The sequence below is a fragment of the Lathamus discolor genome, chromosome 7, assembly GCF_037157495.1.
Source record: "Lathamus discolor isolate bLatDis1 chromosome 7, bLatDis1.hap1, whole genome shotgun sequence".
NCBI classification, from domain to species: domain Eukaryota; kingdom Metazoa; phylum Chordata; class Aves; order Psittaciformes; family Psittacidae; genus Lathamus; species Lathamus discolor.
Window position 1 is genome coordinate 16,345,166 of NC_088890.1, and position 26,208 is coordinate 16,371,373.

Genomic DNA, 26,208 nt, shown 5'->3' on the forward strand with positions numbered 1-26,208 from the left:
ACTTTAGCCAAGGGTTCAGCTGCTGCTGACAGCAATTTCCCCCAAACCCAGCCTCACGGCTGCTATATTCTCTGTGCATGTGTGTTCTCTTATCAATGCGAGACTAGCACCTTAAATAATTTGTTAGACCTTTTGCAGGAGAATCATATATGTGGTGGAAGAACCTAGCCTGCATATGTAACTGCCTGTCTGACATGAAAATCTGGTAGCTCACCAGCTGCTTCCTTCCCTGCAGCACAAATTAACCATTTTGAGGATGCATAGGCAGAAGGGGTGATTTTGTGCAGGATTTTGTGTTAGTGTGGATGTAGCACGGAATGACTGCAGTTCTGCTCATTCTAAGGGCACCCTGAGCCCAGAAACTATTTAGTCTGATTTGTATCAAATTAAGAGAGCAAGCTAATGGGCTGTGTGGACCCAAGCTGGCTCAGATGCCTGTACTGTCATTTAGAGCACTTTGGGTTATCAAGTCCGGGTGCTGAAGACAGTGCTCAGTGTGGAGACATCTGAGCTGCTTACACAGAACCAGTGCAGGTCCTGTGGGGCCAGTTGTGTGTTGGATAACCTATGGCTTGTAGCTGAAGCAGTTTGGCTCCTGAGATGTTTCCATGCTGCTTTAATTGGGATTTTCATTACCCAAAGTATCCCAGTCCCTCATTACCCTGCATGCAGATCTGGGCATGTTAACAGGTCTAACATAAACTTGTCCCTCTGAGTGTTTGACCTGAAAGGTGTCTAGCTCAACTTTCTGTGCATCAACAAACCACACTGTTGAGGGCCTTTGGTTAGCAAGGCAAAGTTGCAAGAAAATGCAAATATTCTGCTGTTCTCCTCCCACCATCCTCTTTCTCAGCTAGGCTACAGACTTTCTTACGTATAAGTTGGCAGAATCCCTTGGTTCTGCTTGGCTTGCTGAATTCTGCCATTCACTTTTCTAGTCGGCAGTCGATTGCTCTGAAGCATACAAAAGGATCAGACACATTAGCTCATCCTGCCTCAAGGAGGGCTGAGTAGTAGGAGGGGGAAAACCCCCTCTTCTTGCAGTAAAATGCAAGTGTGCTGGTTGGTTGTTAGTTCCTCAGGGATCATAGCCCTCATTACAGCCTTTCCAGCATCACAAGACTGCTGTGAGGCTAAGGTTAAGTTTGTAAACCTCTGAGACCTTGAAGGAGAAGTAAATAGCATTACTACAGTATTGAAACTTAAAACTGTTAAGCAGTGTTAAAGGCTAAGCTAGATAAATGATACCTCAGGGACTGCAGGGATATATTTGCAGGTTATGTCTACAATGATATCAGAGTGTAGAAGAGGCATTATGTTAACAAGATTGTCTGCGTATGCAGGTGAAATGATGGGAGAAAATAGTTTCTAGAAACATGTATTTTAAGTCTGTTTACTGTGCAGCCTTTACCACTGGGACTGGCATCACAGTACTGTCAGGGGGCTTGCAGAAAGGAAGAGTTGAAAGTAAAGCTGTTCAACTTCTGTCAAATGCTTCGACAGAAGATTTTTATTAGTGTAATTAAAAAGTTTTAACTGGAAATTACGCTTTCAACTCATGCTTGGGTCAAATCCAGACAAACGTCAGAGGTCTTTCATAGGAACAAAGATCACTGCATGGATTAGGGAAGAAGGGAAACTTGTCATCGGGAGGCAAATAGCTCAGAGACAGGTCCTGGAATTAAGAAACAAACCGCCAAAAGTTTGGAAATTAATATTCTGGTATTGCAGCTTTCATGGGCATCCTTCCAGTGAGGAATGCTGGTTTGTGTGTTTTCACTTTTCACCTTTGTGTTTTCAGTACCAAGATTCTTGTGATTTGGTTGACTGGTTTGTAAAGCCTCGAATTGTAATTCTGTTTCTTCTGAAGCAAAAGTATGCCTTCAGGCCTGTTGCATAATAAAGAGGATATATACTTTTATGTCACTGATACTTGAGCTCTGTAATCTTAACAAAGGTCATATTTCCATTTTTGGTTTCCAGCCATAACACAAAAACAACATCTTGGCTAGATCCACGGTGCCTGAACAAACAGCAGAAGCCTCTAGAAGAATGTGAAGATGATGGTAAGCGACTGAAAATAGTGAAATAATAATGTATTTGGTCCATTTCTAGATGGCTTCCTTCCTTTTTCCACTTTCCAATAACCTGTATTCAGAAATACTTAAAAAAGGCTTATGTGTAAGTGCATAGAGACAATGTCCATTATGTTTTAAGATCACTGTCTGTGTATGTAAAATAGCCGTTTAGGTGGTAGATCACTTAGGAAAACTCAAAGGGGTGCTACAAGTAAGATGCTGGTTTTGCAAAGGCATTTGAATAGGCACTGATGCTGAACAAGACTCAAAGCTTTCTAACATGTTTGCTCCTTGGATCTCTGTGTAGGAGGAAAGTGATTGAGTCTCTGCATGCTCTATTGTGTTATGCTTTAACTACCTGCTTTACATGAATTGAAAGAGTTATGTTGTTGGTTTTGAGCAGAAATAACTCAATTGCCTCACTTCTCCTGCTAAATTCTGACAGTCCACTTAACGTTATGGTTGCTGAAAATGAATTCTATTTGAAGGGGTAGATTTTGGCACTGAAAATTTACACGGATATGGTTTTGTATTCCTTGAGATGTTGAAAATGCAAGCCACTGTCCCATTTAGAGCAGCCAAAAGCAGGACCGTTAAAGGAGGTGCATACTTTAGGAGATGCTGGAACACAAAAGCAGTTCATCATGATGAAAATAACTTAAGTGTTTGGAAAAGCCTGTGTGGAAATTTTGGTCTCTGACCAGGAAAGGAGACCTATTCTAATGCATAATTTTGGCTAACACGATGCTATGATGGCAGACATATGTTAAAAATGGAAGGGTTTCCTTTGTCACTGCTGGTGATGTCCTCATAAAATTGGTTTTCATAATATGATTAACCTAATCTGTGTGAGTCAGCTCAACAAGAATCATCATTTTATTTCGGAAAAGAATCAGCTCAATCCCTTTTGACTTAGGTTCAAATCTGGCCTCCAGAACTGCTGTTACTATTTTTACATGTGCACTTTTTCATCCTCTGCATCGTTTCAGATGTGAGGTTTTGCAGGAGGTGAGAATTTGCCTCTGCAGCCTTTGCTGCTGTGATGAAGCAGGTCATCAACGTACTAGTGCGCGGTGCAGCGTACCCCCAAACCAGAAGGATGTGCAAAGCCCAGGCAAAAACCCAGCACACCAAGCTGACTCCTGCTTCAGATTCTCAGCAACTGGCATCGTCTGTCAAGGAGCAAGCGAAGAGCGCTGGGTTAATGAAGGCCTTGCTCTGTGCCTAAAAATGGATATGTCAGTGGGTAATCAGAACAGGAGCAAAATTAAATAACAGCATATGGAGGCAAAGCTCCCTCCTCCTTGCAGTAAGCATTGCTGGCAGTGTAAAGAGGAGGTTGCTAAATCTCAGCATAAGCTTTCCTTTCTCAGGGGGTAGTTTTCCCTGGAGCACAACTTCTGTCCTGGCTTTCTTCACCAGCAAGACTCCCGCTATGCTGATAGACCCAGTGATGCCAACAAGCAGCACATGCTGCTGTGGGTCAGCATGCCCCGTGCTGTGCCCCCAGCCAGGGCAAGGAGCAAGCAGTAGCTCCTCTGTCCGACATTTTCAAGTCTCCTCACAGAAGGGAAATTATAAAATTTTAGCAATTATAAAACAAACATTGGAATGATTAATTTTATTGGGATTAGAAACATACAGCTGATATTTTTGTGTTTAATTCAGTTCATAACTTTGCAGAGTAGTGGCATTTTTGTTTATCAGGTCCTTAAAATCAGTTAATTTCATCTTCCCCACACACCCTTTCACTTCATTCACTAAGTTGCCCATTAATTAATATTTTCAACATTCAGTTGTTAAACCAGTTGTTTCATAGGTATAGCAGTGCTCTGCACTTTTACGTGGCTGCTCTGTTCTTGCTTTGCATATAAGAATGATTATACTTCAGAAACTGTGAGCACAAAGAAGAGTGAAGGTTATTTTTACTGCATCATAGAAGCTGTCATTTTTGGCAAGGGTCGCTACTGGGTGTGTTTCCACTGATGTCTGTGGGAGTCCTCCTCTGTTTTGTTTGGTGTGTGTGTGTCAGCTTTCAGGCTTGATCCCATCCTGTTTGTGGTTTCTATAGATGTTAGATGTTGCTTCAGATTTGTTTGGGTGCGGTTGCCTTGTGTGTTTTTTTTCATCAGGATATGTGTCCCTAACAAGGTTTTGGTCGTTTCCAGTTGTTTTAGGCTATCAAAGGAAATTGTAATTCATATTTTACACTAACGGCCCCTAAACAACTGTTTTGGTAGAACATATAGCAAACAGGTCATGGAGGTGGTATTTTTAGGCGTCCAATTTTCCAAAGCAATGCTGTGGCACTACATCTTCTGTTTGCTTCTATCATTCATTTATGTGGCTGATACTTTTCTGTATTAGGTCCAAAATTGGTTTTACCATCTTTGTTCTGTTTTTGTCACCATCTTTCATTTTCAGACTGCATTATTATTATTTATAGACTAAGCAATACTTTAATCATCTGTGTCACTGTTAACTTATGAATATGGAGCAGATAATGATAAATGAAGCAACAGTGAATATTGATGGCTCTGTGTCTTTGAAAAATTATGTGATCTTTGTCCCAGGTGCCCCGCTGAAACTGGCCCATTTGTGTATATGCCTCACCAGTGCATCTGGACTTTGGTGTGAGCCTGTGCCTCCAGTTAAACACGGACCTTTGCTCCATGCCTATCTTAAATCATCCGAGTAGTTACACTGAAGTCCTTGTGCACACATAAATTTAGGTACTTTCTTTAAAACCTTGCTATATTAGTTCTTATTTAGATGCAAGGTTTTCCTCTCAGGTATCTTCATTAGTATTCAGGTCTGGCTTTCTGATAGATCCGTGTGTCTACAGAACGGGTTGTGAAGGTCGGACCTCACAGGTCTGGGGGAGAAGCTTCACTACAATGAAAAAACCACATATGTATTACTCTGCCATGTGAAAATGTGGTGTGGAAATAGTCAACTGATACAGATTTTGAGAATGCGAAACCAGTTCTTTCATTATCTACATCAGATCCATCAATATTCTGTCATGAAGTGCAATAAGTGAAAAGCTTGGGCTTGGGCTGTAGGAAACGAGTGCCAGTTCTGCTGTTTGCTGTAGGGAATTTTTTGTTTGGTGCTGAAGTTGTCTGAAATTTTCTTTTAATTTTTTGTCTCATTTACTGCTCTTCCCTTGGAGAAGAAGGGGTACACACGGAGGAACTGGACAGTGAACTAGGTAAATCATCCATCTTTTGTTTCAATGTTTGACTCCAACTGCACTGTTTTAAGCTTTAATTGCTTACTTTCTCCTTTGTATCATTTTGCATATTTCAGTTTTTTTATTTCAACAAGCCTGATTTATCAGCAAGACTCCCCTACCACACAAAGCATTGATCTTCCCTTAGCTTCAGATCTACACTGTTTTTGTTACTGATTCAGAGCTTGAAGAAAGCTGGAGGGCCTTAATCTTCCCATTTGTCCAAGGTTGATTCTTCCTGGGCCCTGCAGAAGTCAGAGGCTTTTCCACTGGCATCAAAAGCTCCAGGAGAAAGCTTATAGATGCTAGCATTGAAATCAAGCTGTTAATGATGTCTTTTCATGGTGGCCACAAACATTTCCCAGGCAAGGGCATCAAAGTGTGATTTAGAAAGTTTAAGTATTACATAGGATGTTTCTGCTGAGCTTGTGAATGAAGCAGCTGAAAATTTTGCCTCAGTAGGTGATTTTATAAACAGATCATTTTCGATGATGTGCTGCACTTTTATTTGCTGCATCTTTTTGTGGAGAATGCTGGCTTGATATCTAATCTCAGTGGTGCTCATTCTGTTTGTACTGATGGTAGAGGCAGTTGTTATTTCTGTTCAGCTATGCTCTGGTGCACTTGGAAAGCTGAAAGGCAGAAGAGGTTGCATAGGATTTTATTTCCACTCAGTCTATTATTGCTTTTAAAAAGGGACTATATTTACAGTTTATAGTTCTGTGTACTGGAGGATTGTATTACTAGAGAATTAACCTCTGGTTTCTGTAATGACTTGCAAGTAAGTGTATTCTGCTTCGGGCTTCTGTGTGATTGATACAGCATCAGCGGCCAGCAGCTATTGAGTGGACTTGTAACACTACTACAGGAAATGTTCTTTTGGATAATATGCCTGGAATAATGCTGGAGGCCTAAGTTCTTTCAGTGCAAGAATTTGAAAGAAATGACAATGTAAAGAAGAATGTCATCGTTTTCATGGTACATTAGCATTATGCACAGCTCAATATGAATAAGCAGCAGTCCAAGTAACATCAGAAGTCGGTGGATGCACACCAACAACCTGAAAGATTTGACATGAAGGTCTTCACAAAGGGTGACTTAATAAGGGAGAGGTTTTTAAAAAGCAAATTTAGAGGCAGTAATGAAATGGAAATGTTCCATTCTTTCAGTCCGATATCAGGATGTAGTGCAAAGGAAGAGCTGAAAAAATAGGTGCAGGGGAACTCATTATTTGATAAGCCTGACCCCAGTTCTGCAGACACTTACATACACAAGTGTTCTGCTTGAATATCATGAGATGTTCCCTTTGTTTTAATGCAGATAACCTTTATTGAGCTCACAGCCTATTGATACACTGTTGAGATTTGAAAATGTTGCAGTGCAAAGAAAGGCATTTTCAAATGGGTCAGCTGGTTACTGCAGCATTAGGAACAGGGCATGAAAACATATGGCCTACATGGTTAGTATAACCTTGTTGGCACTAGATATTCAGCTCCTGAGATTATCAACAGTTTTTGTTCTAAATATAAGAAAATTAAAACTTTGAGCATTTACGCAACTTCTTGTTTTCCAAGGAGGTTTGTTGAATATGGAGTAATGGGTCACCTCTGTTTACAGAAGCTTGCATGAAAGGACACAAAAATTTGATCTTTAGAATAGGATTTGACGTGCACTTGGGCAGATCTTCCTGGCCTCACAGGGAGCAGTAAGAGCTGATATACTGAGGTCATCTCCATCTCCTTTATAGTGCAACTATATGGCAACTAAAATACCTGGTGGTTGGAATCAGTCCATCCCTTCTGTAGGGTAGGAGGTAGGATATTAAACAAGAGCCATCTCAGTAGGAATCCATGTATTTACCCCAGCTTTGAAGTGTAAAATGGGAGATTTGTCCATTGAATTTACCTGCTGACAAATACTCTGAGCTGCCAAGAAGCTAGACTGTGCAACATGGATATGGAGAATACCACCTTTTGCTTTAGAGAACTGTCAGAGGCTTTTAGAAGTCAGTGCATTTATGTAATCGACAAGTAATGCGTTGAAAGCTGCAGTTTTCTGTATTGTTACTTCTGAAAACAGAGATGTGTGCCATAAACGGAAAGCTGCAAAGATATAAAACTGAAAAGATTTTGGCACAATAAACAGGATAAAAGTAAAAAAGAAATAAGCTGTTTAAACTTTAAAAATAGAAAACAAGTTATAGTCCAAAATAGCAAAAGATACTTAACAGTAAAAAATGTGGGAAACTCATATTTAAGACATCTGTGCATTCCTTCTCCCCTCCCTCATTCATTTTTATTTTGTTTCTGTTCCTAGCTTGGTCTCCTTACCATTTTAATTTCAACATAGTGCAACAAATTTAAGGGCTGCCTCAACTTCTGCTTTTCCTGACTACATGCTAGGTCTTCATTTAACTGCACTGAAACTCTTAAAGCCAGTCCCGCAGTGTTCTCAACATACAGGACTCCTCTGCAAACCTGAGAGTTCCCTTTGTGAAAAGACTTTCAAATTTGACCTCTAGCTTTCTGACTTCTCACATGGACTTGCACGGGTAAAGGAAGATCTGTTTCTGAAGCATTTATTTCAGATTGATCTGCTGATAAAATTGAGGAGTATTTTCATGCCCAAGATTTATCACTGGCTTGCATTTAATTGTTTATGTCTCAAGGAATCCAAAGATACTAAACCCAGTAAGGATAAAATAACGAGAAGAATGGAAAACGTACCTTATATCTGCAAATAAGGGACATGTGGAGCAAAACCCATGAAAATTGATTTCATCTGATCTCCAGCCAATTCTGAACAAAAACATAAACTCTGAGTAATTAATCCATGTGTGTTTGTGTAGATTCAGTTCATCTCCAGTCTGGAGCTATTTCTATCCTTATGGCGTTATAGTCAAAGACTGAGTTCAGAACTAGATCCTTGCATTTATTCTAATTAATGGGCCATTGTTGATTGTATTGGCCTAGTAATTGATGCCATTAATGAAAATAAATCTTTGTGTTTGATAACAAAAAAACCCCCATAGATTATTTACTATAAGTCTTGATAATTTAGTGTTAAATTTTGCAGAATTATTTGGGGTATTTGAACTTGTGTTATCTGACAGTGGCTTTTTTTAAATCATTCTTTAAATGGATGTGCAGAGTTGGTGGGACCACATTTGCATAGTCCAAGCATGGTGGAGCCTTCTTTCAAGTTGACTCACAGTACTGCACAAAGACACCACACTGCATTGTTAATAGAATGATTATTTCAGTACCCACAGGCAACAGGAACATTGTGTTTAAATGAGTGGGACAAGGATCAGGCCCTTAAGTAATACATGCAGCTTTAATAACCCTCAGTTGGATGCTGAAGTGATTTTATTACATTCACTAATTATAGTTAAAGTACTATGTGCAGTCTAGAAAATCAACAAGAACAAAAGTGGATACATTTCCAAATGTTAATTTCATCTTCAGAACTGTTTTTTTGTTAATTATGCTAATTGAAAAATGAAATCTGCTACATGTGATTATGGCAATATGTGTTTTTACATTAAGTGCTGTGCTGTGAAATACATCTATGTACCAGCCCCACTTGGGTGAATTCCATGTGCCAGGCATTTATGTTAAATTCAGTTTGTCCTGTTTCAAGATGCGCTTTTGTGTTGGGGTCATGGCTGAGCAATGCAGTGTAAACCCCTGAGATAAGAGTCAAAAAGCAGTAGTGAGCATAAATGGCTCAGCCCTGGTACAGGGGATGAAGGTGGCCTCTCTTGCTGCCATTATCTCTCCCATTGCCATAGACTGGTGTTAAAATGCCTCTGGCTGGCTGGCTGGCTGCATCAGCTTTCACTGCAGTGCTCTGGTTTCACTGGTGGTGAAACCAGGAGGACATTTGAGGCATTCACAGAAAGGAATTTTATTGATTATTTGTTTCTTTAATGCAAAAAGCAAATCAGCTGGCATGAGCATCTTCCCACTGATTTGCTAACCCAGCACTGGTAGCACAGGTGGTGCCGTGTTACGCCAGCCTTTAAAAGGAGGTTGTGATCGTTCTCAAAACTGTTTGAAGTCTGAGCTGACTATGGGTTTTTCACATTGTCAGAAAGAAATATATTGGAGGCTTCAGTAATGCTTTTTCTACTTCCAGAGCTGCCTGCTGGTTGGGAGAAAATTGAGGATCCTGTATATGGTGTCTACTATGTAGAGTAAGTGCTTTCCTCTGCAGCAGTCTGTGTGCTTGGTTGGTAACATCTTGTATTGAGGAGGAGGAGAAGGAGGAGACTCTGACCTCTTACAGCCTGGGGCATGCTATAGGGGCTGAGAGAGGGCAGCCCTGCCTTGCTATTCCTATCTTCTGGTGGGCTCTGGCACCTGTACCCTGGCATGGGAATGGGTTCAGGGGATGCAGGAGCACACTGGGAGGAGGGGTGAGCTCAAGGATGACGGGAGCACCCTGGGGTTGGGTCATGCAGGAGCCCCAGCACCTCACTAAATGCTTTTAACCAGAGAACATTAGCAAGCATGCAATTAACTGAGCTTTGTCCCCTTGGCATAGTGCTATGATCAAGATATGAGTGTGCGGGGCAGGCCACCAATTCAGTTATAAGTCAAAAGGCACTCGAATGGATGAGCCTGTGTGACCAAACAGCCACGACAGAGGTTCTTGCATCAGACTGTGTTGTTGTGAATAGAATTACAGGTTTAATGGGACTCTCTCTGGAATTAGAGCAGCTTCTTCTCTATCTAGATGTCAGATCGCTCCCTTGGGAAACCAGAGAGCTGAGTTTTGTTTCATCATTGACCCCATAAAATGAATTTTTAATTATGTGTATATTCCTGTCTAGTAGGATGGCTTATGATAGCCCTCAGAATAGACATGGAATACAGTTTCTGTCTGCTTTGGCTCATTTCTGACCCTACCATCTGTGCCTAGGGAAACAAGGTTAGCAAACTGTGTAATTAAAGCTTGACATTTATTTACCAAAGACATCAAGAATATTTTTCGGCTATTAAGTGCCATGCCAAGAGGTCTTTACAGCATTTTTTCCTGTCACTTTATATATATATGCCCATTAGTTTTGTGGCACTCTGTAGTGCTAAAATTAAACAGAAAGTAACAGCAATGAGACATAAATTTATTTTACTTACTATCTATAAGCTAGCAAAATTATTATAATTTGAGCATTTGTCTCTGTCCCAGTTCAAGCACTCTATTATTGCATAATAATTTTTATTGAGAAACAACTCTGTCATGAAAAAGTTTGGGTAATTTTTAAAGTACTTCTCTTTTTCCCTTAATTTTCTGAACATAACTTGAAATGGGAAATCTTTTACAGAGCACATTAATTTGTTTTTCTTTGATTAAATATTTTCCAGGGCTTTAATATTGATCTTTACCAGAAAAATGTCTGCGCATAACTGTCTAGAGTGCTTTTATCGTAATTACTTGAAGAAGTGGTTGGTTGTTCATTCAGGGCTTTTGTTTTTTTTAATATAAAAATAACGGGACATTATTATATATTTTTGTATAAAAATGTGGGACAAGAGACAATAAATAGCAAGTTCTTATTGGTAAACTTTGCTTTGGATAGAAAGATGGGCTTTAACCTAATAAAATTTTCTGTTTGCTCCTTTGCTATAGTGAAATCACTATTGAAAAGTTGCTCTTAAACAGCTGATTAGCATCTCATCTCAGCTGCAGAGTCCCCAGATCTTCCCTATGACCTTGGCATCTGTGGCCATGTGGTTTCATAGAATGCTTAATCCTCTGCACAGTGTATTGCTTGTCTGCTGTGTTTGGGGCTGGGCTGCTGCTTTTTTCCTTCTCCTCTTAGTTGTGGCTTTAAACATCTCATATAGGTCAAAAGCAGCCTAAAGGCCCTCCAAGGGGGACAGCTGGAGTGTCACCACATCTGGTTTCCACTGAGAGTGTGTGCTGGTGGCTAATTCTGAATAGATTTTGACCCATTTGGAGCCCAGCTTTTCAGCTATAGCCTGCATTGCCATGAATATTTTTAAGAACCCCTATAAATAATGTGCATTGATGAAATAGCTGCCAGGTGTTACCAGATGTTGGGGTTTTCTGTTGAGGCTTTTTTGGGTAACTTCAGTAAGCCAGGGAATGACTGCACCTCTGGGAATCTGATTAAAGCAGGGATGATATAGGCCTGTCTTTTAAAACGAAATAAGACAGAGCACCTTTTCTGCTGCAATCTCATTTTCCACAGGTAGATCACTACTTTAATGTATTTGAAGGAATTAGCCATTCTTACTCAATACATCATATCAGTACTGGAATCTGCTTGTTTGCCTAAATACACTTTCTGGTGCTAGTAGGCGAGCCTTACTCCACATACGCTGCTGCTGGATTTGTTTGGTGTTTTACTCCTTTCCTCAAAGGAGTTTCATGCTTGTCCATCATTCCTGCTTGTCACATAAAGGGTGTCCTGATTTATTGCTCTCTTTCATCTCCAGCCACATCAACCGGAAGACGCAGTATGAAAACCCAGTTCTTGAAGCAAAGAGGAAGAAACAGCTTGAGCAACAGCAACAGCCACCTGAAGGTTGGCACCACAGAGGGTGTGATGGTTGGGGTTTTCAGGAGGGAACGTGCCCTCCCTCCCCTTGGCAGCACAGTGCCAATGTGTTTGTACTTCCCTCCGTGTCCTTAAGCATTTAAAGGCAAAACAATGTGTGTAGGAAAGGTAACAAAAGCCCTTCATGTAAGATGTGGCAAAGGAGAAAATCTGAACCACTTAAACAGAGCAGCTTCCACCCCTGTTAAAGAGAAACATTTTTGTTTTCTTGTCCTTTATTTCTGGAAAGTTTCTGGGCTTCACAGAAGCGATTAAATACCATGTTTTCCTCTTTAATCTGCTCCATCAAGTTAGTCACTGTAGCTGGTATTGTTCCAGTCAGCACTGGGACTCATAGGCTATTGAAGGGACGAGGAGTGGGCATTTACATGTACACTAGAGAAATCCCTCTGCATGAGAGACTTCTTAACACAAGACATTTGGATGAGATCAAGCTGTAAATCTGAATTAGTTTCATTATTTTAAAACACTTTTTTTTCCCCATTTTTATCTTTTTTTTATTTATTTTATTTTATCGAAATGCAGCCCAGCAGCAATGAGGGGCTTGTGGCATTTTGGTTTGTTTTGGTACCTTCGTAGCTTTCACACTAAGTTATTTAACAACAGTTTCCAAGGGGAAAATAATTTAGGCTTCAATATTCCACTTGCAGCACCATTTCGCACAACAACCTCTCTTAGATGCTGTGAATGCCATGGAGAGTAGATTCCATATGAAGTCAAGACGACTTAGAAGCAAATCATGTCCCAAGTTTGAGTGTGAGGTAGTGTCCCAGTGGATGAATCAGTTGACCTGCACATAGAGACTTCTTCAGAACTGGCTTTTAGACATCCCGTTCATTTTATTCCCTCTGTCCCTGACTCTGGTTCCTCTCTTACCATTCTTCTCACATCTCCTCTGCTTGAAGCCCACACTCCCAGTGTGTGTACGTGCAGGAGCTCATAGTGCTGTCACGAAACAAGTAACATTTCCCTCTCTGCCCTCTCTAGAATGGACAGAGGAGTGTCCATCTCTCCCAGCACCCGCTGCTCCAAACCATGTTTCAAACAACCAAGAGGCAGTTCGGGAAGCACCAGTGCAAGGTAACAACCTTGTTCAACCAATTTAAACCAGCTGTAGAAGTGCAACAAGGTTTTTCTCCTTGGAATGAAATTCCCTCAGCCACCAGCAAAAGAAGTATTTCTATGACTGCTGTCACATGCCAGGGCAAATACTGCAGACCTGCTTTGAAGTTGTACATGTGTACAAGTACTTTGGGCTAGTACAGCCTTATTTATTTGTGTCAGTGGTCTGGGTATAGCCAGCGGCTCACATACCAGTTGCTTGTCTTAAATAACTTACCTGACAGGACATGAATCACCCCAAATTTGAAGCATGAGCTGAAACATTGCAAGATCAGGTTGCCAGCAAGGGCAGAGTTTCACTTGTACCTGTTGCAGTACAAATGCTCTCTGGTTACATGTGGTTGTAAGTTCGCTTCACCTTTGTCTACGTCTAAATTGTATAGCAAGCGAATGCCATTGCCCTGGTAGGCAGGAACCAGCGGCTGGGGGAAGGTAAGACAGGGGGAGGCTGGGTGGAGGGCATCATCCTGTCAGAGCTTGGAACATCCATGGGGAGGTTGTCCCTTGGAGCTGGAAAATACTCCTATGCTCTGCAGGTCAGCCATGGTCTCCAAAGGTGAGCTCAGCAGGGATGCTGTGGTCCTAGGCAGACACTGGTCTTCCTTGAGGAGATATCTGTCTGTGAATGCCACCTCCGCCTTTTACACTGCCAGGCTGAAGCAAGGGCTGCCAAAGCACCTGTGCATGGCAGTGCAAAGGAGCTATCATGCAGGGGTTGATGTTAGAAGCATCACTCTGCTCTCCACCCACTCCCAGCTGACAGCCACTGAAATGGTGCAGTGGCTTTTCAGGACAGCATTAGCCTGTCCCAGCACCACTCTGAGTGGCATGTCCTGGTACCCACTGATGACTCCTGCTGTCTTTCATTCTTTTCTTTCTCAGTGCTGCTCCCTTTTCTCTCACTCACCATTTGCAGCAACTGTTTCCACCTTCCCTGTCCCCCTGCTCTGTGTCCAGGGGTTTCCACCTCTCTCACTGATGGTCCTGCTGGTGGGGATGTGGGCATGGGTACTCCTCCTTGTGCCCCTGCCCTCTGGAATTTTGTAGATATACTCATTTAAGACATGATCCCCTCCCAAGTGCTGTAAGTGGGATGTAGCCTATGGTGCTGTTGCCCTGTTACTGCAGGGCAAGTTCACCCTGTGTTTGTAGGCAGACACCAGCAGACTGTGCTTGTTCCATTTGCCTTTTGAACCACAAGTCAGGACCAAGCCCCGCTGCATGCTGCCTCTCAGGCTTGCTTGTTACTGAAGATGTTGGGTTGTATTTTGATAGTCAGGGTCCTTTTCCAGCCTGGGGTCTGAGCAAAGATCTGCCCGTGATGTGCAGGATTGCTGTGTTCCTGTGCTACCTTTCAAAGGCAGAAGACTGCAAGTCCTCACTCTGCCCTCTCATGAATAATCTTCAAAAATACTTCTTATTTCCTCAGTCAAAGGCTTACGAGTCTCAAATCCCCTCACTCTCCCTCAAGCTCTCCTGTCTGAACAGAGGCCCATGGCAATGCTGCCGAGGCTTTTGAGATACACACTGCTGATCCTGGAACTGTCACCAGAGGGCTTAGTGGCACAGTCTTTTCCCCTCTAAGCATTAACAACAATTAAAAGTGCAAAGGTGTTTATAGTGTTGGCACTATGAAGTACAGCAACCAGGATTACTTTTCCGAGCCTGTGCGACATGCTTTGCAAGGATGCACTTTTGTCTTTGGAGCACCTCATTCCCTCTTAATTGTGCTCCCGGAGAACACTGACAGCCCTCCAGCACAGCTGCTCAGATCCCAGTCTACTCTTTGGTCCGTATGTACTTCACAACATCAGTGTTTCATCCACAACAGGCAAGGAGCAGAAAGGAAAGAGAACAGACTTCAGTGTCTAAAGAAGAACATCAACGTCCTCCCTTTTTTCATGGGAGCAGGTCACAGGGTGATAGTGGTGGTGGGGGTTATGCTAAAGGGTTATGGAGTGTCTTGCCAGAGCTCAGAAGTTGCTTTTTGCTTGGTGGGCTGGGAGAAGACTGAGTGGTGAAAAACATAGCGATACTCCTGTCTGCAGAAACTCTTGCTGCAGACTCCTGTAGGAGGCATTTGTGCTGCCCCTGTCCCATCCTTCCTGGGATGGATATAACCACTTCAGGACAGAGATAAGACACATATCTAAGCCAGCGTTGCCAGCTTTAATATATTCCATCCTTTAAAGCAGCGTGTTTTCTCCTTTGTAGCCTTGTGGCTTTGGTGTGCACAGCCACAGCTAGCAAAGTGCCAGTTACTGAGGGGTTTTTGCTCACTTCATTTACTATATGATTGGATCCAAGGAGACAGGTGGAGTGTGATGAGATGAGAGGATGCTGAAGTGCAGTCCCATCCCAACACACCTCTGTGTTTGTCCATGTACTTGTTAGAACAGGGAGGGGCAGAGGAAAACCAGATCAAACACTACTGCATGCCTGTTTATAGATTTTCCAAACTTCCTACGCAGGAAAACCTTTTTTTACGCGGAACCCCTCCGAGTTGAAAGGGAAGTTCATCCACACCAAGCTAAGGAAAAGCAGCAGGGGTTTTGGCTTCACCGTCGTTGGAGGGGATGAGCCGGATGAATTTCTCCAAATCAAAAGTTTGGTGCTTGATGGCCCCGCAGCGCTGGATGGCAAAATGGAAACAGGTACCAGTGCTTTAAATCAAAATTGCCACCTCTGCTTTGCTTTATGTTTTTATAGCTGGTTTTATGTGCAGTTCATAAATGACTGTGGTCCTTGTCCTCTTTCGGGGGAAAGGATCCAGCTGTCCCATCTGCAAGCAGAGAAGTGAGATACCTTGAGGGACATGTTCAGAATCTTATAGCAAGGCACTTCATGTGCTGGAATTTCACCTCAGGTGTCAAAATATCTAGCTGGAGCTCTCCCAGCTCCTGCTCTCCCCATGTTGAGCTACAGAGGGGAGCCATCAGTTGTGGGGTCCCACATCAGGCTGCATGTTACTGCTTCCCACTGTGGCGGTGGCTGCATTAAACATGCCTGTGTTGCAGCCCCAGTGTTAAAAAGTAAATCATAACTTAATCAATACCTAGATCTCAGGCTGAAGTATGTCTGAGACATGACACATGACACTGTATTTGAACAGATGGTATTTGAGAGCCGTCTGTTATAGCTCTCATGTGTCTCAGTTTTGTTTCTATAACATGTCAGTGTAGCACAGTGTATAACAGTGAGAGCCGGACTTTGAAATGGTTGTTAAATGGGCCATATACCATCATTTCAATGTATTAATTTTTTGCATGAGCCAATTCCAATTTCACTTTCATAAACATTTATGTACATAAAGGCTTTATGCAGTGAATCCATTGTGTACAGAGAATTCCTGCTTGCCCAAGTATCACCACTCCCCTTCTTTGCAAAGATACTTAAATGCTGCTATTTGCCTATGGGTACTGTGGATGATCTCGTGGGCTGTAGTCCTACATTCCCAGGGTGCATGAAACATATGTTTGGTATATGTCTGTATCCTCTGCAGGGGACGTCATAGTCAGCGTGAATGATACTTGTGTGCTGGGGCACACTCATGCTCAAGTGGTGAAAATCTTCCAGTCCATCCCCATCGGTGCCAGTGTGGACCTCGAACTATGCCGAGGCTACCCCCTGCCCTTCGATCCTGATGATCCCAACACAAGCCTGGTTACATCCGTGGCAATTTTGGACAAAGAGCCGATCATTGTGAACGGGCAGGAGAATTATGACTCCCCAGCAAGCCACAGTAGTAAAACAGGGAAAGCAAATGGCACAAAGGAAGCGAGACCCAGCAGCCCGGCTGAGGTCTCCTCCAATGGACCCCATGGTTACCCCAATGACACAGTCTCTTTGGCGTCTTCGATAGCAACACAACCTGAACTCATAACTGTGCATATAGTGAAAGGGCCTATGGGCTTTGGGTTTACTATAGCAGACAGTCCTGGTGGGGGTGGCCAAAGAGTGAAACAAATCGTGGACAGCCCGAGGTGCCGCGGCCTAAAGGAGGGTGACCTTATAGTCGAAGTCAACAAGAAGAATGTGCAGAGCCTCACTCACAACCAGGTGGTGGATATGCTGATTGAATGTCCTAAAGGAAGCGAAGTCACATTGCTGGTGCAGCGAGGAGGTAAGTCTTGAGAGCTGCTTTGTAATAGTTCTTCTTGACATTTAAAAAAGGAATGCATGCCATGGAAGACCTGCTCTCGTAAGCATCTCTCTAGAAATGGTTTATGTCCTGAGATGTAGGAACTGCCCCAAGCTGGCAGTTGTCAGGTCACATAGATGATTACAATTATTGTTTGATGCTGCACTGGGGGAATATGCATGGTAATGTACATTCATGCATTCTTCATTCTTGTAATGCACAAAAGGGCGGTGTGGTTACACATATGGTTACACCTTTACATACATAGCAAACCCTGATCTCATGTTCATAAAAAAATACTTTAAATAGGACATGGACATTTCTTGAGCTGTTTTGGAGGTGGAAAAGGCTGGTAATACGTTCTGTACTTGGCGGTGTTAAAAATCAGCTATCCAGTGACTCTTCACTGTGGAAGGGTTACGCGTAGGGTAGAGCTGGGAGTGGAGGAGAGAATTCAGATTTCTCTAAGTTGAAAGCAAATTCAGTGTTACTTCTGGACATGTTTATTTGCTGTCCAGTGGGGAGCTCATTTTTGGTTGTATTGCTGAAAGGCAACCAGCAGGTACAAAAACCATACTCCAGGCAGTATGTCTACAGCCCACATGGGAGCATGGATGGTGGGTAACCTGTCAGTGGGGTCAGTCCTTCCACAGGAGCTCTTTCCCTGCACATAGTAAGCATAACGTGATCTGCAGTAACACACCCCACCTCACTTAGCATGCTTACTCTGTGGGCTAAAATTACTGGAAGAGTTAGTGTCAAGCTCGCAGGGAAGGTCCAGGTCAGATGTTGATTACAAAGCCCAAGAGCAGAGCAGTCAGCCGGTCATCTCTCGGCTCTGGCACCGGCAGCAGGAATCTGAGAGGCAAAGCCCCATCAGTGATTTTAATGGCCCATGCAGTGATTTTTATGTGCACGTTGGTGCTCAGCACGTTGCTGGGACCAGCACAGAGGCAGAGGAGCTGACAAGTAGGTGCTGAACACAGCCCCCAGCCAGCCCTGGGAGGAGTGTTTGATGTAAAAAGTACTTTTCTGATGCCTTTTCTGAAGTATTTTGAGTGTAGTAAGTTAGCAACAAAAGCCAGTCTGCTTTAATGGGGGATGAGTTGCTTCCTGAATTTACAAGTTGTTGTTTTTAAAGACCTATTTCAAGGAATTGAGGACATTGATTCTGCAATTAGCAGCTCTGGAGAAAGCACTGCCTTTCTTTTACTTCTTCCTTTCCAAGTGCTTACTGTGTTTTTGTAATTTGGTAGTAAATGAAAAAGTAGAGAACAGAATATATTAAGAGTTTTCCAATTTTCAAAGTGTGAGTTCCTGAAAGACTTTCAGTACTGGAGAGGTTTAAAAAGTGCACAGCGTTCTCATGATTAATATATGTATTATGGAGAAAATATGGTTGGAAGAAAAATAGCAGCTATTATTAATCCTCCTGGAGAGCACATATATATCTGGTAGCACCATACATTAATTATTTGAATTGGGGCTGACATTTAATAATCCTCCTTATGCCTTGAAGGCATAATGAAAAGATTTGATGAGGAAATAAAAGCATAGTTTTAATAAGACAGTAAATAGTTCGGTGGTTGTCTTGCTGAATCTCTCTCTCTCTTTTTTTCTTTTTTATTAAATTTAATCGAGATGCCACATGTTGAGCATTTGCTGTCACCTTCCTGGATAGATACCGTATCAATCTTCTTAAACTGCCTCCCTGCCTCCTTCAAGGTCTTGACATTTCTGTCTCAGCACAGAGCGCTTGCAGTTCTAAATTTCATGCTCTCGTGGTGCAGGATGCAGGAACTGTGATGGCCCTGGATCCACGCTTAATCATTGAAACATGTTTTTTTTCACACCTGGAAGAAAGCCGGACCAAAAGGCACTCAGGTTGTGGCACAGAAGCTGCAGGGTGCACACAGCGGTTGCCCCACAGCCAAGAGCAGTCAGGTTTGTTTAAAGCTTTGGAGATGGAGCTGGCTAAAATGCACCCAGCACTCGGTGCTGCTGTACTCAGCTCCTTTCTCCTGTTACTTTACCTTGTGTAACTCCTGCCAAGTCTCCTGTCAGAATTACCATCCCCAGACAAGGTGCCGCTATTTATTTTGGTACGATTACAGAAATGCATTTGGCTCCAGTGTCTGATAAGCTCCTTCAGGGCTCTTGAAACAGCTCTGCTTTAGCTTCCCTGTCAGTTGTCCTTTCCTCCTCCTCCCTCTGGTGTCCAGTGAAGAAAATGCTCAGATGCTGTCAAGCATCCTCGCATTAGCCTAATATTTGCATTCAGTCAGGCTTTGCATGAAGCATCCCTGCAACGCTAAGGCTGGTGTTCAGAGCTGTCAAAAGGATTTGTCAGACGTGATTACTAATCAGGCAGAAAAAGTATCAGAAAGAGATGTGTAATACAGGGGAAAAGCTCTGCCTGCTTCAAGCTGCTGGTGCACTCCCAACAACAGGGTTTAATTGTTAAAAGCAAACCCACATTCGCTGAGAGCAGCCAGTAAAATATTTACTGTACAGTGGGTTTAGCTGAAGTGCTGGCTTATGGGAGCCAGGCAAATCCTGCCTTTGCATTTTAGTGAGGAGCAGAAGGATGGTTTCAGGAAGGATGAAGCTGAAGTGCCCCCTCTGTGTGCTCGACTGCTCACATATCATCTGAAAGCCATCTGCAGGACTTATACAAGATTGGGGCAGGGAGATAAATACATTTAGAGAAGGACAGTGTCCGGTCACTGAGATTTTGTGTTCCCGAGACTCCATAGAAGACTTGCCTTACCTGTGTTCTAATACTCTCCCCTTTCCTCTTGTAGGGCTTAATTCTATTACTGCTGTTGTTTTCCTGTTTCACCTGTACTTAATGCTGGATAAAAGTCTCTGAGTGTTATATCATGGCTTGGACTTCAGCACTTGAGGGGTTCAGAAAGGATGAACTCTGAGCAGAGGCAGGGTGCAGAGGAGTTAATAGGGTTGCGTGCATGAGCAGATCAGAAAAGCTGCTTTTGCTTAGCAAGATGAAGGGGCAGAGGAGACAAAATTACTGTCTCTGATGTTAGGTAGGAGAGGTAGAAGATACTATCCTCAGAGTTGGCCAAAGGAAAGCTGGGTTGTTCAATTGTGAGTAATTTAAACTGGACATAAGAAGAAAGTGCCAACCCACTAGGGTCTCTAAGTTAAACTGCAGGAGGCAAAAGGACTTTTCTGTCTGATGGTGAATGTCACCATGTTTGACAGCAATATACCGTGGTGCTTGCAACGGCAGAGGAGATGCTTCGTAACCCAGAAGGACCATTCAAGGGGTGTGGTACTGGAAAGTAAACCAGTGCTAGTGGTTGCAAAATGCAGAATGAAGCATATGTTGCTGTTGCTGCACTACACAATGTGATTACACATTTCAGTTAAAGAATTACTATTAATAAGGCCACTAAAGGCATGCCTTTATCTTGATTATTTGTAGCTGAAAAGGTTATTGTAACCTTGTACCTACCAAGTACGTAAGGTACTTATCTCAATAAAAAACCAAACCCAAAGCTACAGAAGAAGGTAATAATATTTGCCACTTGAAATCCATTTGTCATTGAGGTCTTGTCTACGCACAATAATCGACTGAAATAAGCAATCCTCAGATACCTCTTCATTCTGCACAGATTCTATTTGTAATAAAAGCAACATTATGTCAGAATAATTTCCCTGCTTCCCACGGGGCTTTTATTCTGGGAACTGGGTTTATGCTGGGACAGGGGCTGTTTCAGAGCGTTATTCTGCAAAACCACTGTGCTGCATGTTTTGGAGTCAACAAGATCTCACATTTGTTTCAGTGAGAACATTTATGTGTCTTGTATATTGTGAATTACCTCAGATTAAAGGGATCTTTTTTTTTTCTTTTTTATCCCTTTTTTTTGTGTTTAGATCAGTCTTCAGGTCATCCAAAAACACTGTGATAAGTTTGTGTTCAGTTCCAAGCATTAAGCTGAACAGTTTTCATGCAGGTTTGAATGGACAGTTTCCCTTCAGAGCTTTCACAGTTAGCATCTTTATTCAGTGGAAGGTTGAAAATAGCATAAACCTTGAGCCTGATCTACGTAATCCCCTTGAAGATGTGTTCCCACTTTGCTTCAGATCAAAGTAAAAGCATGCAGGTGAAATGTCACTCACGTGTCATATGCAAATCAGTGGAGTTTCTAACAGCTTCCCTAGTACCAAATTCACATTAAACTGGGGAATGGAAATCCATCTTCTGAAAAAGGCATGATAAAATATATGCTAGAGTTTCAAAACTAAATGTATTTTATGGGAAGAAGAACCAAGGCAACATCTACCTGTCTAAATGCCCATCAGTGGGCACCTGAGTATAAACCCTATGTAAAGGTAAAGTGCCTAATAAATTCTCTGCTCATGGTTCAATTGAGCAGAAGGTGTTTGTGGGGGGCAGTAAGGTGGAAGTAGGGAGAGGTCTGTGCCAATAGTCCTGCTCATTTGGTCCTTGACTCAGTGGTCTTAAGGTCTTTCTGATATATATAACTATGAGAAAGATTTGGAACAAAATTACAAAGCTCTAAAGCAATAAATCTATCAAGTCTCCTTAGCTAGATGGTTCTTCCTTTGCTGTTCGGGTGATGCTTTTGGTAAGGAACCTCCGACACTTCCCATAGAGAGGAGTTAACTCCTTGTGTTGAAAGTGCATGCTAGAGTCAGCTGCCCTGGACTAGAAAGCTCTTTCTGTAGCCTAAAATGAGAGGACATCTTTCTTCTCTATTCATCTTGTGTCCATGCCATTGAAACATCACATAGCAATATAAAGTTTTGTGTCCTTTTCTTTAGGCTGCTTGCTGCAGCTTCAGGCTCCCCCCAGCCATGGTAGAGAGAGCTACAAGATCTTTTAGACACAGTGGGAAAATTTTACAAACAATATATAGTAACAAATTATAATTGCAAGCATATAACAGTATAATTGATATCAGATCACTTTTTGTGATACGGAGTATAAAAATACAATGCTCAGGCATAAATGAGCAGTGGTGTTGAGCATTAAGCGTCTGAGCTGAGTGAAGTCTGTTACTGCTGCAGGTTTCAGAGGATGTCTCCTCACCTTTCTGCCCCACCACAAACATCTGTAGTCTGAATTTTACAAGCAGAAATACTGTATTTCTACTTGTTCATTGAGATACTCTTCCCCTATGGAATTGAAGTTTTCTGTTCTTTACCAGAAGTGGTGAAAATGGATCATTTAGTAGTAAGAGCCAGGAAAGAAAAAAAAGAAGGCAGTATCTCACAGTTTGGGAATTAGAGCTGCTTTTCAGTTGCTATCCCTAATGATGTAAACCCATGGTAATTAGAGCTGCACTCAGCTATTCAGTGCAGACTTGAACTCTTTTGAACAAGCCACTCACTTCTGTTTGCCCTTTAGGCTTGCAGTGAAGAGCGAGTTGAAAGTCATGCCACTTAAGCTTCTAGCTGCCAGAAGATTTTGAACTGTCTCAGCAGCTGCTGAATTAGAGAAAAAGTGAGTCCAAACTGAATTTAGGACAAAAATCACAACCTGGGAATCATCTGACCGTTGCCACAGAGCGTGTTTGCCTTTGCCAAAACTTCTGGAAAGAGAAGAAAAGTTCATGATTTCCAGCAGTGTTTTCAGTTCAAAGGGAGTAGAGCATTAGACTGAGGTCTTTGTCCCATGTTTGAATCCGTAGGAACCCCTGAACCTCATCCTGCTAAGCACAGAGCTGCTGGTACCAATCATCATGCCACCTTTATGGCTGGTTTTCTTACTGTACTCCCCAGCCTAACACATTTTGGCAGCTTCTTCCCTCACCCAGAGCAGGAGCAGATCTAATTGCTTTCTGCCATCTGATGCTCTCAAATGACCTCTACATTATTTGAAAATCCCATTTTAAGTCACTTCTTTTTTCCTTGCCTTACCTTCTATCAGCTACTACCAGCTACCAAAGCTCCCTTCTACTCGGGTACCTCCCATCAAACTTGTTTATTGAATCTCGCAGCAATTTGTCACTCAGTATAGGTTATTTTGAGCTGTACACTGAAAAATCTCTGGTATTATGGTACAAATAATACCATCCAGAAATAACAGCTGGGGGGATACTTTGATAGCCCATAGGCATCCCTCCCTAGTTAATAAATTATATTTGAACAGAGTCATAGTATGCTGAAGGAAATACATGTTCATTTCTAATGCCAAGATTTATTTTTCAAGTCCATTACTTTGTGTTCCAGGGTTTTTTGTAATTCCAGAGTTACGGATTTCCTGATTAAATTTGGAATCTCGTTCAGCATTTAAAAATCTGTTTCCTGTTGCTTACTCTTGATTATTTTTGTTACTATTTCCTTCAGAGAGATTTACCTGGGAAGAAGGGTATCAGGTCAGTAAAGTTTGTAAGTTGGCCTACAAGCTGCGTTAGAAATTAAATGGTTTCAAAAGCTTTTGCAATGTTGCTTTTCCATTTTCTGAAAATAGACAATCCTAACATAAATACAGTGCTAAAACTTAGGATTTACGTGCAGGGAAGGAGCAGGTCTAGGGGAAAACCTTTAGTTGGGAGTAGCTGCATCTTTTTTTTCACCAGACCACCACCAAGTCACTGTTATTCTCTCTGTTAAGTGGAATTATATTCTAACAAGGCAGAAAAAAAGCTGATGAGACTTTAAAGCAAGTTTGATGTCACATTTGCTATTGTCCTACAATCTTACTCTGATTAGGGACTAGTATATCAAGGAGCAGATACAAAACCCAGTCGAAGTCAGGAAAAGATGAAATAAAGGAAATGTTACACATTTTCGTATTTTTAATAACAAGTTTGAAGTTCACACCCTGTATTAGAATTGCTTATGTGCATGTATTTCAATCTACTGTGCAAGTTAATTTTCCTCTAAATAGCTCCAGGGTGTTAGATACACCTTTTTGGGACAACGCTGTGTATTGTTATGCAGCACCATACACTGATCACTGGTAATTGGTTCTGTAAAGCAAGCTAGCAGGAACTTGTTTTCTCTTTGTGATAAAAATAAGCCAAACTTAACATTTAAAATCAGGTCGTCTTATAAATAATGGAATATTTGGGGATTACACAGTGTTTTTCTCCTTCAAAGTGCTTTACGGGTGTTAATCTTAGTGACATTAGCTGTTGTTGATCTGAATTTGCAAGGTTTTGGGATAACTGCTTACCAAGACACAAAGGGAGAAATTTCGGTGCTGCTGAAGTCCATGGCAAGGCTCCCATTAGACTCCAGGAGGCAGCAGGGTTTCACCAAGGTTTTGGATGCTTACAAATGCCTGCAGCCTTGGAGGGTAATTGTAGGTAGCTTGCTCAGACACCGAATAGTTTGATGTGCATTACTAATGTTCATACAAATAGTGAATTTGCAACAGCTAGTGAATTAGCATTACCAGGTTGTGCTGGAGCTTCACAATGCAGTGCATCCAGTTGAAACAGTAAGCAACAAATTCAAATATCAACCTCACAAAGCCCAAGTGCTTAAAAATCCTACATTAAGCTCCCCAAATTCCAGATATAAAAATACCACATCAGAGTTCTGTCTTTTTATTTCAAGCCTCTAGTATTCATATCTAATTGCCTTTTCTAAACCGTGGGAGACTAAGAAACTCCAAACAAAGCACATTATCATATGAGCACCTGATTCCAAACCCAATAGCTTTGTAATATTATAATGCTGATAATAAAGGAGAATGGGCATCGCTGGTACAGGGACATTTTAATTGCCTGCAGAATTTCCAGCTCTTGCTGGTGTGATACATGTGAAGTGCTAACACTAATCTGTTAGTCATTCGAGGTACAAGTGTTTTCTTCTCAGCTACCCTTCATTAACTTCATTTCCACTGATTCTCTTCTAAAAATGAGTAAGCAAATGAAGAGATGCCCATGAAAGCTGCTTTTGGGGTCAGCATTAATTTTACATCAGTCACCCTGCATTTTTGTGGCAGCATGGCCTATCTATGCTGTAACTGTTGTCCCCCAGGTATATGTCATCTGAGCGCCAGAGTCTCTCAGAAGGGTAGCACAGGATAGAACAGTTGTTGATTCACAGTTTGGCATTTTGTTACACATTTTGCATTGATTTCAAGGGCTGAGATAATTTCCTAAAGTTGTGAGACATTTCACAACACATACTTTAAGGCCGGGAGGAAATCTGTACTGTAATTATTAAGGAGGTAAAGAATTAACATATGTTATTTGGAATACCAAAGTAATGTCTGTTTTGCATTATTTCACATGCTGACAGCACAATAGGGGTGCTGTGCACATTGCACATGGCTGCCTTTCTGTGACGGGGACTCTAGATCTGCTTGAAAATCAGCAGGAAAAGCTAAAGCATTTGCTGAATGGTGGAAGAAAAAAAATGGCTGAAATCTTCCCATCAGGATGTTTTATTGCATGAACCACTTTATCTCGCAGAAAGCAGTAGGCTCTTAGAGGAGCACAAACCAGGAGGTTGCTTAGCAAATGAAAGATAAGAGCTCTGAAATTCTTCTCAAAGGCTTTGTGTTTTCCTCCCTAGCTTAATGTTTCAAAAGTTGGCGCTTTTTTACCCCCTTATGTTTTGATATTAAACATGAAGTGGTATAAGTGGAGCAACTCTAACCCACACAGTGTTGTTTTATATGAAATGTGATGTGATGTAACACAAGGTGGCACAGCAGAACCTAACACTATGCATTAGATAAGGCAGATTTAGCTAGAGATGTGCCTCCCACATCTTCATAGGGATTTGCACAGCAGGAAATGGAGCAGACTAAGGGCTGTGAAAGGAGGGTTTTATTCCACCCAGGTTTTTCTCCTACCATTACATACTGCCTGTGTGGCATTTTTGGTGTGCATGTACTTGTAAATAGTGAGTTTTTATCAGCCACATTGCAGGTAGGTGCAGTGGCTGTTGCTCTGATGTGGCATTATAATAACTACTCATAACAGAATTAATGAGGTATCAGAAATCCAAGAAAGGCCTTTGTTTATCACTGTGATTAAATGCATTTGGGGAGTCATTAAAAGCAATAGCAGTTGGGCAAAACTAAGGAAGA

General features: G+C 41.9%; 1 protein-coding gene across 21 annotated transcripts in view; it reads left to right on the forward strand.

Moving 5' to 3' along the window:
* Positions 1 to 26,208, forward strand: part of MAGI1 (membrane associated guanylate kinase, WW and PDZ domain containing 1) — a 343,164-nt gene that overhangs the window by 272,020 nt on the left and 44,936 nt on the right. For 15 of the 21 annotated variants that reach the window (XM_065687804.1, XM_065687805.1, XM_065687794.1 and 12 more), the window contains exons 6-12: positions 1,984 to 2,066; positions 5,254 to 5,292; positions 9,454 to 9,511; positions 11,781 to 11,869; positions 12,890 to 12,982; positions 15,496 to 15,678; positions 16,527 to 17,147. In XM_065687804.1, coding sequence (XP_065543876.1) covers positions 1,984 to 2,066; positions 5,254 to 5,292; positions 9,454 to 9,511; positions 11,781 to 11,869; positions 12,890 to 12,982; positions 15,496 to 15,678; positions 16,527 to 17,147 — 1,166 coding nt within the window. The remainder of the gene's footprint in view (positions 1 to 1,983; positions 2,067 to 5,253; positions 5,293 to 9,453; positions 9,512 to 11,780; positions 11,870 to 12,889; positions 12,983 to 15,495; positions 15,679 to 16,526; positions 17,148 to 26,208) is intronic. The other 6 variants (XM_065687802.1, XM_065687797.1, XM_065687799.1 and 3 more) reach the window with 2 other exon arrangements.